This window comes from Scophthalmus maximus, chromosome 12 (assembly GCF_022379125.1).
Source record: "Scophthalmus maximus strain ysfricsl-2021 chromosome 12, ASM2237912v1, whole genome shotgun sequence".
NCBI lineage: Eukaryota > Metazoa > Chordata > Actinopteri > Pleuronectiformes > Scophthalmidae > Scophthalmus > Scophthalmus maximus.
This window is the reverse complement of record NC_061526.1, coordinates 20,313,516-20,330,142: the sequence shown is the minus strand read 5'-3', so window position 1 is coordinate 20,330,142 and position 16,627 is coordinate 20,313,516. Positions and strand designations below refer to the sequence as shown.

Below are 16,627 nucleotides of genomic sequence, written 5' to 3'. Positions count from 1 at the left end.
GGTAACCAGCAGGGACTGTTAGCCTGGCTTGAACCTTGATAGCCTTTTTTCAGTCTAAGTTCTACATCGAGCTAACCGGCTGCTAGCTGCAGCGTCATATCGGACAAGAATAAGCGTATGTCATGTATATATTTTTAAACACATCAGTGTCATATTATGATGACGATACTGCTGCTGTTGAACTCTCAACTCATGCGGCACACAAACACATTTGCACTCCTCGTGAGCCTGCACGAGCTGGTCTCTGCACGAGCCCAGTGTCTCCATAGTGACGAGATGGAGAGGAGGAGGAGGGGAAAATGTAAACTGGGTAGAGAGAGAAAGAGAGCGAGGGAGTGTGTGTGTGGAGAGAGCGAGCGAGCGCTCAAGCAGAGACATGTAGGAGATGTAGTCTGGCTGCCGCAAGCTGAAGAAAGAGGAGGAGTTGGTGAGCGCCTGAAATCTGCAGACGGAGTGAGTGTGAGAGAAAGGGAGACAAAAGCTGGTGGTAAGGAGACGAGGAGTAAAGCTAGGGAAAGCACGGATAAAGAGAAGAGAGAGACAGAAGGAAAAAGAAACACTTGTCTTGGACAGCAACTACGCAGGAGAAGAGAGTTTGAGGAGGAAAAAAAGACTGCGGGAGAGGAATTCTAACTGAGGACGACTTCTCAATCTTTCATTTGGAATAGGTCCCGTCTTGGGTCGAGGTAAGTCTGCTGGGAGACGGGATGGGGAAGAGAAGTGATAGCCTGGAATCATAAGAGAGAGAAAAAAATGCGACGGTGAACACTGATCCTTTTGTTCTTCACTTGCTGTTTTATTCATGCATCTTCTCAGCTGGATGCTCTGCGAGGCTGAGGTGATTACAACATATGAGGCACTTGCATGGTCCTCAATCTACACTGCTGCCTTGGTGTGTGCGTGTGTCGCGCAGGAGTTGGAGATAGATGTTTTTTGTGCATTTAGTGTGTAGGAGTCTGTTTTTGAGGCACCTGAGAGAATGGGCTCAGTATTTAAGCATTCGCTGTGCTTTGATAAAACACAAGTTTGCTGCAGTCTCTTTATTCCACAAGAAGAGAAACAGAGTATGTGTCATCTCCCTTTTTTTGTGTCTTTGCTGAAAATGAAGTTTCTTTTTCTCTGCTGCATAATAAGCTGCTCAGATGCTGAGGAATCCGCTTGACTCAATCTGGACCAAGTTGTCAAGTTTGTACATGTCACACGACTTTCTGAAAGGTCTCAAGCCAAATATTGTCTCTTGTTCCACGCTCAGTTAAGTGAAACTGAGAAAAAATGCAAAAACGCTCATGTACAGTAAAATTCACTCAACTCCAATTGCTGCCCTAATTTGTCCCATCCTCATTTGCATTTACTAACAGAATCTGGGACAAGAGAAAAAATCTAGTACCTTAAGAGATGGATGTTGTTCGGCTTTTAAGTTGGTCTGGAAGAGTTTTTTAAAATTTTCTAGACCCACTTTCACGTTAAGCAATGTTCTATTTCCAAATCATTCAAAGCAGTGATAATTATATAATTGTACTTTAGCTTTAGTTGAAAGCTTTTTAGTTTTATCCAGTGCCAGCTAAGAATCCAGGAGCCGAGATGATAAGTGTCAACTTGTTTTCTGAATATAATGATTGTGCAAGACTGAAATGGAATAAGTAAGAACCTTGCGTGAGGTAAAAAGTGGGAGAGACTGACAGGTTCCAGCAGGACTGAGGGAAGAGAAGTATTTTTCTTTTCCCGGCAGCTGAGGAACAAACCGTTCAAACAGAAAGATTGAGTTGGAAATCCTGCCAGATGCTGTTTACCTCAGACGCCGGTCTATCAATCATAAACCAGCCTCCTGTTCATCGAATTGTCGCCACGGCGAGTCACTGCAATAGATTCCTCCTCGGTGACCGGCATTAGTCAGGAGGCAGCATGATGGATGATCCTGTGAAAGTCGTTTTGTGGACAAAGATTTTTTGACCATACAGTAGCTGATTTAATGAAGCAAAGGGTTTAAATTCCCAATATCATTTCCAGAAAAACTGACACTATTATTTTAAATTTGTTAAGTTAATTCATATTTTTTACCCAAGTCTTAAAATGATTAATGGCATTAACACTTATTTTACAGCCTTCGGTCATTTGGCGTGAAAGGGGGAGGGTTTATTTTCAAAGTGTTGACATTTAATTTTGGGACTGAAGTGGGTCACAAATCAGGAACGTTGGCACACACTTAAACTCAGACTGTAAATCAGCTGATCTTTTTTTTTATCTGAAACATTTGTCCTCGGTACAGCAGGTTGAGTAAAGTGGCCAAGGTGTGTGTGTGTGTGTGTGTGTGTGTGTGTGTGTGTGTGTGTGTGTGTGTGTGTGTGTGTGTGTGTGTGTGTGTGTGTGTGTGTGTGTGTGTGTGTGTGTGTGTGTGTGTGTGTGTGTGTGTGTGTGTGTGTGTGTGTGTGTGAGAGAGAGACATGTTGAATAACCTTGCAGCAGGAAGGACGTGGTATCTTGCATTAGGTTTTGGTTGGTTTATCTTTAGCACCACAGCTTTGGGCTCATTGGTCTCCTGTAATATTCAGCCACATCTACTCTGATGTGGCCTGATTCAGATTTTTTTTTTTTTTTTTTTTGCCTTATCTGACAAAGATGAGGAGCATGTTGCACCAGCTCTCACTAAGTATGAACAGAAATTAGTCTTAGTTAGTTCTTATGTTAGTTAAAATATCTAGACCCTATAGCTGCTTAGGTGTAAATGCTGGAACTAGCTAAATTAACCTTAGCTTGTTAATATCTGACCCACTTAGATTAAAGTGTTAAAGATTCTTCAATAACAACGTAAACTAGGATTGTAAGATACATTTTGCAGAAACAACACAATACTAACTAACTCTAACTCTGAAAAAATAATTTCTCTATGCATCTTTACAGAAAAACACAATAGCTTCTAAGAATTTAGGAATGACTCAAAACATAAACTAAGTAATAGATTTAAATATAGCTGGAGCTATCAAATCAAGATTTCTTTGTCCAAAGTGTAAGAATTAAAGAAACACCTCACATGTCACCGGCTACTCCTACAAGATTTGCAATTTCTTTTGGCTTCATCAGGGACAGTAGTGGCACAATTATTCAATAGCTCCTTGTTTCCTTTTCAAGGTTTTCCCCACTAGAATCATGAAGGAGCTCAACAGCAGGGCACCATCAGAAGCCATCCCCCTGCATGGAGTTATCAGATGCACATATGGCTGCTACAAGCATCCTATTAACCTGATCTTGTATCTGCAGCCTTTACCGGATTTTGCACGTTTCACTGACTCTAACCACGAGCAGCTGCTGTGTGTTGAGCTCTGCTGTGCCTCTGACGTGCAAAGTGCCACATATCAACAACATAAACATCATGGCCGTGTCAACCTTAACTGTGTTATGTCATGTCATCATTCAAGTCACACACTTGTCTCTTAATATACACGTCGTCAAGACCTTGCTGTTACTAAAAACTTAATCTAAGCACCAAGAGCTGTAGTGAAGAAAAATATTGTAAAAGCCAAATGTTCAAAACAAATGCATTTTTGACTTTTAATGTAATATTTACTATTGTTTCCATGTTATGAAATATAAATCCCCCACTGCATTCTGATGCTCCAGAGGTGGCGTCTTTGAAGCACCCACACCCAGATAGTATTGTGCACTCACAAATACACACACGCATGTTCACGCACAGCCTGATGTCTGAGGAGAGCCCTTGCTCCGCTGCAGTGTGAAAATCGGTTCCATCTCGAGGCTTGAAGTATTTATTAATCCAAAAAAAAAATCATAAACCACTTCCTCTCTCTCTCGTCTTATTGAGAATTCAATTCATGAGCTGCTGCGTGTGGTAAAGAGTGTGTGTGTATGTCAGTGGAAGATGAGCTTTGCAAGAACACACATGCACGCACACGCACACACACGCGCGCACACAGCCTTAGCTTCCAGTCATAGTTACAGTTCTCATGCTATTAATGGAGATATATCTGTCTCGATGTGGGCGGGCTTATTAACGGCCTGCTCCCATTGGCTGCCTATTGGTCCATCATTTTTATCACATCACCCCTAGCTACAACTCCACTCCGGCTCTCAGGTTGCCAGGCAACCTGTGGTATCCGGTTTCCCTCTAGTGTTACCCACCCTCACCGTAATGGTTTGTGGTGTGTTTGTATGTGTTGGGAGGGTTTGTTTTTATATCCCAATGGGGCCTTCGACTTAAACACACAGTAACTAATGACGACAATTTATGTCCCCATTGGTTGAGAAAGATTTTGGAGGTTTTGACTTTAGCTAGCATTATGTCAGAGTGTGTGTGTGTGTGTGTGTGTGTGTGTGTGTGTGTGTGTGTGTGTGTGTGTGTGTGTGTGTGTGTGTGTGTGTGTGTGTGTGTGTGTGTGTGTGTGTGTGTGTGTGTGTGTGTGTGTGTGTGTGTGTGTCCGTCCGTCCGTCCGTCCGTCCGTCCGTCCGTCCGTCCGTCCGTCCGTCCGTCCGTCCGTCCGTCCGTCCGTCCGTCCGTCCGTCCGTCCGTCCGTCCGTCCGTCCGTCCGTCCGTCCAGGCCAATCGATACTAATCATGCCCTATGCATCAAGTGATGGATGGAGTGATGACAGAACAGAACAGAACAGGCAGAGAGGAAAGTGGCTGGCTGTGATTAAGTGTTAATGTTTACAAAGACATCAATATGATCTGGGTGAATAATTAGCCAAACGTTGTTGCTGTAAATGTTCACGTCTTCACAAACACTGTTATTCACATTCTATCAATACGGTTGCATAACAATTTAGATTTGGTGATGTTGGGCAACATCATTAGCTGACAAAATCTTTTAAATTTCGTCCAATTTAATATGATTACCATTATACTACAAAATCCTATTTCCAGGATTTTCAGGTAGAAAGAGAGTGTGGACCAGAGGTATTAGGAAAACAAAAGCACCTGGAAAATTAAGAAAACACATGTGGGAAAGCTGAACAGTCGGACCAGACTGATTAACTATCCAATTAGTTTAGAATATTCTAGGTTTCAACCTGTGCTGCTGTGGCAACAAGAGAGGGTCAAGAAGTAAGAAAACTATAGCTAATGAAAAGATAGATCTGGAGGAACAGAGCAACACTGACTTAAGAAACTTAACTCTAACTTAACTCTCTCTTTCAATTTATTTTTCTGGGAAACACCTTGTTTTTAGTCTAAACATTACAGAAACTAAAAATATATCTGTGGTATGAATCTATAATAATAGACCATGAATTCCTCCATGAGTCATTTAAACCAACCAAAGTCCTAGGAATATTATACAGGGCGTGACTCCGGTGCCCTCAGTGGCAGCCATGGCAGTGTGCTCAACCTCGGAGACGGTGCTGAGGCAGACGCATGAGATGTGATGATCAATATGACCATTCACTTGGCCTGTAATGTATTCTGACCCAGGCAATTTAAGTAACCTTACGCCAGTGGTTCTTTGATCTGGAAAAATCAATTTGGGTTTCTGAACCCCAAACGCACCATTAACAGATGACGCCTGCGGGGCCGTGGAGGTCTGTTGATATCGCAGAGGTCACGCCCTCATGGTCTACAGGGGAGAGGTAATGGGTCTTATTGACACGAGCCTGCAGAAGGTAGATACACACAGTGAAAGTGAACAAACAAAGAGGCACCAATCAACATGCAGTTGCCAAGGCTGAACAGAAGAAGTTCTTTTAACTGCAGAGCCTCGTCTTTTATTAGGGCCGAAATCACTAACACACTCGCACTATTTATTCTCTCTGACTGCTTTTAGCCTCTCTCTCTATCATCTGGATATAGCAGAGTGAAAATAAGAACGGGAGGAGAGGAGAGACGTGTGGGAGCAGATGATGAGCAGTAATCTGAGGTCAACGGAATATGTGGAAAGGAAAGGGGATATGAGGGTGATGAAAGGGCTATTTAGGAGAGTCGTAACAGTAGCAACAAGACTATTGAAAGTGTTTTCACTCCCGTCCTTCTCCATCATTAAAACTACGTGCTGGCCTGAGCACAGACAGTGACCGGACTGTTGGTTCCCTCACTGGGTTTCATGCTCCAGTGACCCGACCAGCTTCCAGTCTCCCCTCCAGTAAGAAACAGAGAAAAGGCTTTTTGTCCCCAGTGTCGTGAATGAGAGAGGTCATCGTCGATGTCCACAATCACTGACGCTTTCCACTTGACCCTTATTATTGCAAGATGAGTCATTTTGTCGCAGCTGTCATCATTATTTGGTTTTCTCCCTAATTTTGAGGGGTCAACATGCTGTTGTGATTTTCTTGGAAGTTTAAGGAAAGGTTTGGATCTTGACTGACACTGATTAAATAAACATAGGATCTTGGAGACAAGTGAAATTATCTTAGTTCTACTGGGAGATGTTTTATAACTCAAAAGCCCTCAGCCCAACAGTTAACATGACAAATGGCAAAAGAATCAGATTGTCATTTATGGTTTATTTTTCTGTAGTAAAGTGACAGCACGCCACAGAGAGAGATGCCGGGAGAAAGCAGAGCTCCGTGTGGTGGCTAATCCGTTAATCAAGCCCGTTCAGTCTGGGCTAACGGGACCGTTAAAAGGATTAGTGCATTGATCGACACACAGACACACATAAAAGGCACAAACATCCCGCCCGTCCAAATACTGGAGGCAAACAGCCTAAATCACTTCATACTATAGTGCTAAGATCAAGACCAGAGGATGAGTAACCGTCATTGAATAATCTGCTCTGTGACATCACCCCGACAGAGAGCAATAGGAAGACATGGACATCCACGTTTACATTCACTGTTACATAAGGTAAATATTAATAAATAGATGTTTCACTGGTTTGCAGCAAAGCCGGATCTCTTGTCGCAAACCGGCTCTACACCAGCTGATGACCCTCAAGTGTCTGCTGAGGTTTGGCCTGACAAACCTCAGCAGACAGTGGAAGGGTTGTTTGTTGTAAACGAAATGTTCAGACCACATTCTTTTGTCGTCCAGGCTCTGAAATTCCCAGAGAAAATCTTAAAAAGCCTGCTATTATGAGTAGTAACATGACTCATTTTCAAAAATAATAATCCAGGTACACGCTGCGGTGGCTCTGCTGCTATGAATATAATCTAAATGCAGATGGGATGATGCTGCAGTCAAGCGTCAGGGAGTGAAAATGTGTTTTATATAAATATATCTGTTTATACATATATTTAAAACATTTCTTTTTGGATGAGTGAATGTGGGTGACTGCTGCTGCTGCGGCGGCTCAGTGTTGCCATGGTGACAGTTGAACTTCAAGCTGAGGTTGAGGCTTCTACTGTAGTTGAAGCAGATGCTGTTGCATAAGGCAAAGTGTAACACACTGATGCACACACACAGTTACGCACTGTATGAGGCAAACCACTGTGCTTTCTTTGGTTCTTGTGTGTGTATAAATAAACGTGATGACACAACAACAGTAGGACTGGTGTCACGCTACTGCCCCCTCAGGAGACTGAATATTTCATAACCTCATCTTCGTACCGCATAAAAATCCAGGTCATTTTCTACAGGAGCAGAATCTGTTTGTTTGTTTGTTTGTTTGTTTGTTTAATTGTTCAAATAAACTCATTTTAAGTCAGGTAAAGTCGCTTCTATGATATTTAGCATTTTAAGGAAAAATAATTTAAATCTCAATCCAACATTTCCTGAAGCCCCAGATGAAGCTGGCAGTAGGTTTTTTACTGAGTTCCTGATAAATTTTCTGTTGTTTGACTCGTGTATCACACTTATCGTTTCAGTGCTAACTTCCAACACGCTAGTGTTTAATATAGAATCTAACCGCACTGTAATCAATATATTGAAATGACAATGATCACATGACCAAGGCAATGATGCCGGTTTGGAGTCGATAAATCAAGAGTAATTTTCTCTTTACTGGTTGAACAGTGAATCACAGTCACACTGGATGATACTGACTTCTTCTAAAGATGCCCCCCTTCAAACATGAGCAAGTAAAAGACTAAATCACATAATCCTAATGCTCCAAATTCAGTGAATTAGTGTCCTCTTTAGCAGAAAGAGACAGAGGCTATGGTATCACTGACTGTGTGTGTGTGAGCGAGAGAGAGAGAGATGGAGACTGTGAACGCCAGAGAGGGGGAGGAGAATGGGAGAGGAAAGATAAGTGAGTAAAAACTGTCGGAGGGAGCGCGGGGTGGCCATAATAAGCCAATTAGTTTCACTAGCCGCTGGTCCCGGCTCTGCTCTCCGGTTCCCTTTGATCCTTCTAAATTTAACAATTAAGTTACATTGTTTCCACACAGAAGAGAGGAGAGCAGCGCAGGAAGTAGTTTAACCCGCTGATGGCCACTATTCCAAAAGTCCCTTTTTCTTATTCACTATGACATGAATGGAAATTTATGAAACCTGCGAACCAAAGTCCTCAACAACAAGAGGAAGTGTTGAGCATGTTGATCGACAGATTACACCTTTGTTGTTCACACACATACATACTCAACTCATTATGCGTGGGATGGATTATTTCTGATCTGTTTAGGTCTATAACCAATGCATCACTGCCTAGTCTGTATTTTTGGGGGGGGTTCTCTCACAGATGTAGGGCAGTAATTGGTGCAGTAGATGATGAAATGTGTGTGCTTGCATCTGTGAGTTGCGCTGACTAAACGCAAGACTATTGGGAGAATCATTAGACTCACAGCAAGGCCTCACATCGAGGCTAATTACCACCTTTTTGCCCTGAAGACACACACACACACACCAATACACAAACATTCTCTCACACTGCAGAAGACCTCGAGAGGCAGCCCCCTTAAGACCAGACAGCAGTTTTTGTTGTATACTGAAGCATGGGTGACAGAAGGTGCAAACATCAGATGCAGAAAGCTTCCATGCTCCAGCTCGCCTCTTTAGAAAACCCAGTAACTGGCACAGTCAGTAGACGCCTGGTGACCAGAGAAAGAATGAGAGCTTTCACTGCAAGTCCCCAAGTCTTCCGTCTCTGTTAGTGCCTGTATAACGAGCGCCTGGGGAAAATCAATAGACTATTAGAAATTTCCCACATTCTCATATTGTTGAATTTGTATTTCATGGCTATCAGTAACTCGAGTCTCTCAGCAACAATGTTTTATCAGATAATTACCTTGGCAAAAAAAATCTGACAGTCGGTGCATCCACTTTGTTTGTTATTGTGATTTTTAACACCCCCGGAGTTTTATAGCAATAGTATGATATTTTGAAAATGTGCTTATTCACTTTTTTTACTTTGCTGTACACATACTTTGCTGTGTCAGGGAATATTGATACCTTATTAATTTGGAAGTTATAAAAGAACAAAGTAATAAATTACATTAGGAGAAAAAATTAATTTAATCAGTCTCTCCATATCGGCCCCTGTGACAGGAAACCTAACGTCAGAGGTCTGGTGTATTCTTTATGATCTTGTTTGTGTAAAACAACTAGCAGCTTGAACGCGGGCGTCCAAACCATGTCAGAGTTATGTAAGAATAATAATGACATAATGTATGCATGTGCTCAGGGGCCTTTTTATATCATTATGCCCTCATTAGAACTTCCCTGAATGCTCTGCAGTGCTCTTTGTAGTTTTTCCGTGACACTCGTTTCTATATATTGCAGATTATCCTCCATTTCAGGTTACCTGTTACCTTTATGTCGTTTTTTTTTTTGTAGGAGTGATCGTTGTTATTCTCCAGTCTGAGAGATTTGAACCCTTACTCCATATAAATGCTGTTTTACATGTAGATTACCGTGCATGTCATTTAACTTTGGTGTCTTATATCTGTGTGTTCATTCAGGTTTTGAAGATCAGTCTTATTGGACACAGAAAACGGATCTTGGCCTCGTTGGGGGACCGTCTACACGAAGACACCCCACAAAAACCTCCGCGGGCCATCTCCCTCAGGGTGAGTGATCCTCCGCCAGCAGACCGGATGTTGTACCAACCATGATAACACTCGGCAAAATCTAAACCAACGTAGAATTGAATTATTAAGAATTCATCACAGATGGCTGTGTATTTCTCTAAGGGAAACATGGCCTCCCCACTGCTGCTGCTGTTACCACCCAACTGATTACCCAAATCTCTGAGGCAGGCACAAAATGGCCGCCCCACTGCAGTTTCCTCCCCTCCGGATTTTTTTGGATACTAATCACAAGGAACTGGCTTACTCCCATCGGTGCTACGCTCTAATGTGCCCTATAATAGCCTCTTGCTCTTTGTGCTGTTGAAGCAAGGGAGTCATGTGTGTCTGCCTGGTTGATTCTGCTCATTTTTCTTCGTCCAAACAGCCAAAATTGTCAACTGTGTCTCAACATGTCCACCTACAAATTAAAATGATGTGCTGGGCTTTAAAATAATCGAACACTCTCTGGTTTGTAGTTATTCGTAGAGCATCTAACACTAAAATAAATGAATTAGAAAATCAGCAAATTTCCACAATTGAGAAGCTAGAAGAAGCATGTTCAGCACTTCTGCGTGATCAACTACAATAATTGATTCATTGATATAAATTCTTCAAAGAGGTGCCATTGGCTTGTAATTAAAAAAAAAAAAGCAAGAGTATACTGTATGGCTGTAATAGAGAGTAAAATGATGTGGCAGCCTTTCCTTCCAGTGAGTGAGTTGAGAGCTGTGTTTACTCAGTAATATAGTACAAACAGTAGCGGACAGCTGAGTGCATTAGGGCAAATGGTTGAATGAACAGAATGCGGCTCAGGATGAGAAGTGAGTTGAAAAGTTTTTCTCTTCAGCTTCCAAAGACACCGATAAAGAAAGTCTTCTCATATTTAATCAATTAAAAGTGATTAATGTATCAAGAGAAATAACCTTCTAACATAGAAGACCATTACACAATTAAAATGTAGCAAAGTCCTTATTCTTTGGGGTGGTTTAGACTCCACCCCAGCACGAATAACCTGTTACATGAACATCCTTTTCCACTTTAAGGATCAAGTCGATGCTTTTTCGTAAAGTGACTTAACACCGAACAGACGAAGCTTCAGCGCAGTGCTCACAGACACACTGAGACCTGCTGGATGTGGGACAGTCTTTGCCTCCGAGCAAAACAATTTTAGGCACTGGTACACAGCAGCATAGCAACACGGGAGCTGAAAAATGTGACCGCATACAGTGAATGCAATTGCCCTACTTATTTTATTTGCAGCAGTGACACGGCACATTATGAAATGATGAATGAACCCTCTCTTGCTTTCCACCCCACCCCATTCCAATCTCAGGAGCCCGGCGGGAACCACACTCCTCCCCAGCTCAGCCCGTCGGTGGGCCAGGCAGCGTACACGGCAGGGGTCCCGGGCGGATCTCTAGACGTGCAGCACCTCATCATGCAGGCAGATGCCCGGCGCAGACAGCGCAGCAATGATAACTACTTCGAGGACGTGCCGCGATCCAAGCTGGAGCGACAGATGGCCCAAGTCAGCATGGTGAGGAAGGGTGGAGAGGATGGAGGGATGAATGGAGGGAAGGGGCGGGTAGAGAGGGTTGGACTCGAGGGCAGTATTATGAATGGTCATACTTTATATTTAAAGGATAAGTCTGGTTTGTAAACATTCCTGTTATCTATTTGTATCAATGACTAATATAAAAATCAGATTTTTGTAATAATCATTCAAATGATTATCTAGATCGTCTTTTATTATAATTGATAGTCATACATGATAAACTAATGAGCTTTCAAGAAGTATCACACTTGTTATCAGGGCACTGGAATATATTTTAATTATAAATGAAAAATCGCAGTAATTAAATGCTTGTCTCTAATAGATACAAGATGCCAAACTCAAAGTTTTTCATCCATCTGTTTTGGTTGCTCATATAAATTTAGCAAAAACTGTAAGGAAACTGGAAATTTATTCCTGAAACTTTCTGCTAAATAATAATAAAACATGCAAACGACAGTTCAATGGGCGACTGGCTGTTCAACAAATATTGTGGTTCTAAAAAATGGAATAAGACAATCTTCTTCTGCCTTAGAAAATAAATGTTTATCTCCTGCAGTCTGTGTCTAATGCACACAAACAGCATTTTTCTACTCTGTCATCAGAGGATGTAATACTTCATAATTCTGCATAAACAAAAAACTTTACCAAATAAGCATCTAAACTGTCCAGCCAATTTTATTCTCATCCAAACGCAAAATGAGAACTTTACAACCTACAATCAACAGTTGCACAATGACTCAAACACACACACACACACACACACACACACACACACACACACACACACACACACACACACACACACACACACACACACACACACACACACACACACACACACACACACACACACATCTGAGGCTGCAGCTGTGTTTTGATTCAGTATGATTAGGGTCTTTTTGTGTCTCTGTGTGAATCACAGATCTTATCAGCACAGATTATCACACACTCATGGTTATCCTGCTAAATCGCTCAAGTGTGTGTGTGTCTGTGTGTGTCTGTGTGTGTCACACAGTGTGTCCCCCTGTTTAGATACAACACTCTTGAGGTGGCACTGATGACTCAGCTTTGCCAGAATAGAAGAATAACTATTAGTGACGAGAGTAAAAATCGTTGCTCTCTGTTTCATTACTGTCAACACATTTCAACTGGTTCTCCCTCCGGCTCTTCCCTCTCTTTCCTTTTCCTTCCTCCCTTCCCCTTCAGAAAATAAAACCCAGGAGAACAAGACACATTTTCTGGCCCTTAAGTTGGCACAATATAGTGATTTCCAGCTGAGCCCCTTGGTGGGTCAAAGTGTATGGGGGGAAACGGGTGTAATATTGTTAAGCTGGTGGATTTGGGCGTAGATTTGGACGGTTGTCGGTTTCTAAATGCCTATCCCCAAGTTGTTTATCCAACATCCCTGCCTCTGACTGTAAGGTCTCACCTCGGTCCCTCACCAACCTCCTGAGAAGGATTACATACACAAGCAATCAGATACGGACTGACGCACAAACATGCAGTCTTTGGCACAGCTTGTGTGTGCGTGTGTGAGATTTTGGAGGTTTTGACTTTAGCTAGCATTATGTCAGTGTGTGTGTGTGTGTGTGTGCATGCGTGCGTGCGTGCGTGCGTGCGTGCATGCGTGCGTGTGTGTGCATTCCTCCTCACACAAAAAACATCTGCTTTCATTTACCAAAGAATGAAAGACCATAAAACAAACTTAATTGTTATCCACAGATATTTGAGAAGTATGCAGATAGGATTTAGGTATTTCCTCTGTTTGAAAGTTGAAAGCTCACTGTGTGAAAAAGCGGTTGAGCCGCAGCAAAGAGTCTTAAACTGAGCTAAAGAACGTAGACATTTAGGAGCTCAGCATAATTCATTTGAATTTAATTTCCTCTTGGATGTTCTTTGAAGCGTGTCCCGTTGATGGCATGTTCATGCTCGGGCAGGGAAGCAGTCACATTATGAACTTAAACTTAGGCCAACAACTTATGTCAATATGAGATACTTAGCGCAAGCCTTAATGTCATGTCTCCTCTTTGTAATCTTGTGTGATCTAATTTGCATCGTGACGTGCAATTGGTTGTTGTTTCAGGCCGGCGAGTGGTGCGAGCCAATCACGTTGCGTCCGCCGAATGAGGCCACCTCATCCACTCCGGTGCAGTACTGGCAGCATCATCCCGAGAAGCTCATCTTTCAGTCCTGTGACTACGAAGCCTACGTGAGTCCAACCCCTTCTCCACTTCACTCTCACATCTTTGTTTATGTCACTTGAATTGTCAATTGATTATTAATATAGTTTGCATCATCTTCTGCTGACTCATTTGTCAATTAGTCAACAATCATTTCAGCTCTACGTGCATGAAACTTATACACAAACTGAATGTAATGATATGAAAGACTAATGACCCTCAGCTTCACATTTCAGTCAGACCTTCCATTAAGGATGTTATATGTACACTAAGTTACCATGGCTACACCCTTGCCCCTTTGATTGATTACATGCTCAGCAGCCAAACTACAGTGATGGAGCAGGCAAACCAACTGAGATACCACTGGCTCTCAGACACATTGAGAATGTATGTGATTGTGTATTTCCAAAATTTAAGTGATTGGTTCTGAGGCATTTTGATGAAGACTTTGATTATATATGATCCATGTTATTTAGTAGCAGAGAGACGAGGGGAACAAAATTTGAAAAAAAATACATTGTGGAGATGAGTCCCAAGAGCACTTCATCCGTCAGTCAAAAACCTGTCCTCCTTCGATTGATAGAAATCAGTATGGACCACTAGGCCTCTGATAGATACACAACTACACAGGCGACATGTTTCAGGTAGAAAGGGGAACGCAGGATGGGTGGGCCGCCAAAATATGGAGGTGCTCTCACAGAGCCATTTATGACACCGTCTCTGACACTAGCCGTCCCAGGACAATGGGCTGCAGAAAGCTCAGAAAGTGAGATAAATGAGCAGGAGCCACAACAGAGGGGGAGGCTGAGCACTCAGCGTGAATATTGGCAAGCTGAGAAAAGACGGAGAGTGAAGAGGAATAAATTAGATGGATAAGACACTGATGAGAAGGAAAGAGGAGAGAGAGGAGTGCACTGTGTTTGTGTTAATAGAGAGGAGGGGGTGGTAATAAGCCAAAAAGGACTGAATAAAGGATGTTTCAGCACCGCAGGCTCTAAATAAACAAAACCCTCTCTCCTCCCCATTCAGCACCGGCCCAGATGACGCTGTAACTGTATTATGTCAGGTTCACAACCAGAGCCTGGAAATATTATCTGAAGTTATCACAGATCCATTTCCAGTAAAAAGCCTGCAGATATTCTAACAACATTACCACACGTTACATCATCAACAATGAAGCCAATGTTACCTCAACATTGGGCCATATCATATTAATCTACAAGCTTCCACAGAGGCAGGATTCAATATACAAATCTTTACAATTCTCAAACCCTTTCTTTATGACTTTTGTAGTCAAATAACACCTTTGGTTGAGACTGAAATATCTCAACAAATGAACGGTCCCCAGAAGACCTTAATAACCATTGGCTCATGGTCGTAGGCCCTTTTGCTATCTTGTCAACATCTTTGAATGTTATATGGACTGAATAAAACACATTTGTTTTTGTATAATCTAACAATAACTGCCCCAAAGACAGGTAGAGGAGGCGGCAGCTGGTCTTTTGTTCGGTTGTAAAACAAGCGTGATGCATCATGTGATTTGTGCCCAGACAACCACCTCCTGATCCGCTAAGGCTCCCTGACTGAAAGTCATGGTCTGTGCTACATAAAACGTAGTTCATCACGCAAAGCAATTTGCCCAAAAGGTTGTTTTACCTCTGTTAATCAAACTGGAGATAAATCCAGTGAGATCAATGTTCCATTCTCTGATGCTTTATTTTGCCGTCATTTACTGAAGAGTCACGCAAATTAGATTAAAAAAAAAGAAGCTGTAAATATTCCTCCTTCAATTCACTAAAAGCCTTGTTAGTGTCTGGCTTCAGGGAATGAGGCTGGAAGGGCACCGCGAGGTGGTGAATGTCACACCTATCAGGTGCTGTAATGTCCACATAAACATTGTCCCTGTAAAACACTGTCACCATCATCGCTTCTTTATTAAATCAGATATGTTGGTCATTCCCAGACAGAAAGTGTTAACGTTCCTCCAGGAGCCTCGCAAGGTTCATCTAATCACTGCTGTGTGTAGCTACAGACTACAGTCATATGCTGCTCTACTATAGCTCCTGTCAAGATCCATGTTCAAAACATTCATAAGCCCCTTTTCCACAGCCTGTTCAAGGTATGAACTAGTAATTAGGCAACATTGCTGTTCCGCCTTAATGTCGGCAGTGGAAGGAGTCACAGAGCCAGATTGACGTCTAAATTAAAGTGGAGTGGGACAGGACCCTGACGCTGTTGTGTTAAGTGTCAAACCTCTGGTTTCAGTGCGCTGACAGAGTTTCTGAAATCACACACGGGGGCAGCAATATGTTTGCTTTTTTGGTTAAGTGCAAACCACTTAAAGCTTCTCAAACTTGTTCCCAAACTTTGTGATCTCCATTAAAATGGAAACTAACAGGGCCTTTGCAGAAATTAAAATGTTGTTATGTAGCTTAAAATATTTGTACAGAGCCATAACTAGACACTGATATACTGTACATACCCTGTGTGTATTTACTAATCATTTTTGTGTCTTTTCCATAGTACCTGGGTTCCATGCTGGTGAAGGAGCTGAGAGGGACGGAGTCCACACAAGATGCTTGTGCCAAAATGAGGGTAATGCGCAACTTATCACGTTTAACTTCTGCTGCTGCTATGACAACCTCCTTTAAGTCATGTCCATCTGCAGGAACATGAGGTTAACTGCTGACATCTGGCAACACAATCTGAAAGAGACTATAAGGATAAGAAGTTTTAGTCCTTCATTTACGTGTCGTCAAAATGGGACCAAAATAATTTAATTATTTTCGAGGCAAACCACCACAGCAAGTGGCTGTGCTATAAAAAACCTTCCTGGACCTTCAAATCTGGGACAGTCTCACAGTATGAGTGCCCTCACACTCATTAGAACTTAAGCAGACTTAAAGTATCATGACTGTGGATAAGGTGTTTTGAGGGATTTACTTTTAATATCCTTGCCGAGGAAGCTGAAAACCCCACGATCCCCATTTTACCTCATCTC

General features: G+C 42.3%; 1 protein-coding gene and 1 long non-coding RNA gene across 7 annotated transcripts in view; one reads left to right on the top strand and one right to left on the bottom strand.

The window, feature by feature from the left end:
* The window catches only part of anks1b (ankyrin repeat and sterile alpha motif domain containing 1B), a 157,448-nt gene that overhangs the window by 131,894 nt on the left and 8,927 nt on the right, over positions 1–16,627 (top strand). For all 6 annotated transcript variants that reach the window (XR_007031776.1, XM_047336143.1, XM_047336142.1 and 3 more), the window contains 4 exons: positions 9,784–9,891; positions 11,225–11,428; positions 13,530–13,655; positions 16,150–16,221. Coding sequence is in view for 5 of the 6 variants with exons in the window: in XM_047336143.1 (XP_047192099.1) it covers positions 9,784–9,891; positions 11,225–11,428; positions 13,530–13,655; positions 16,150–16,221 (510 nt within the window). In the remaining variant the exon portion in view is untranslated. The remainder of the gene's footprint in view (positions 1–9,783; positions 9,892–11,224; positions 11,429–13,529; positions 13,656–16,149; positions 16,222–16,627) is intronic.
* Positions 618–16,627, bottom strand: part of LOC118319711 — a 38,339-nt gene continuing 22,329 nt past the window's right edge. The window contains exons 3-4 of the long non-coding RNA XR_004796079.2: positions 1,791–1,915; positions 618–728 (exon numbers count right to left, since the gene is read on the bottom strand). This is a non-coding gene — a long non-coding RNA (uncharacterized LOC118319711). The remainder of the gene's footprint in view (positions 729–1,790; positions 1,916–16,627) is intronic.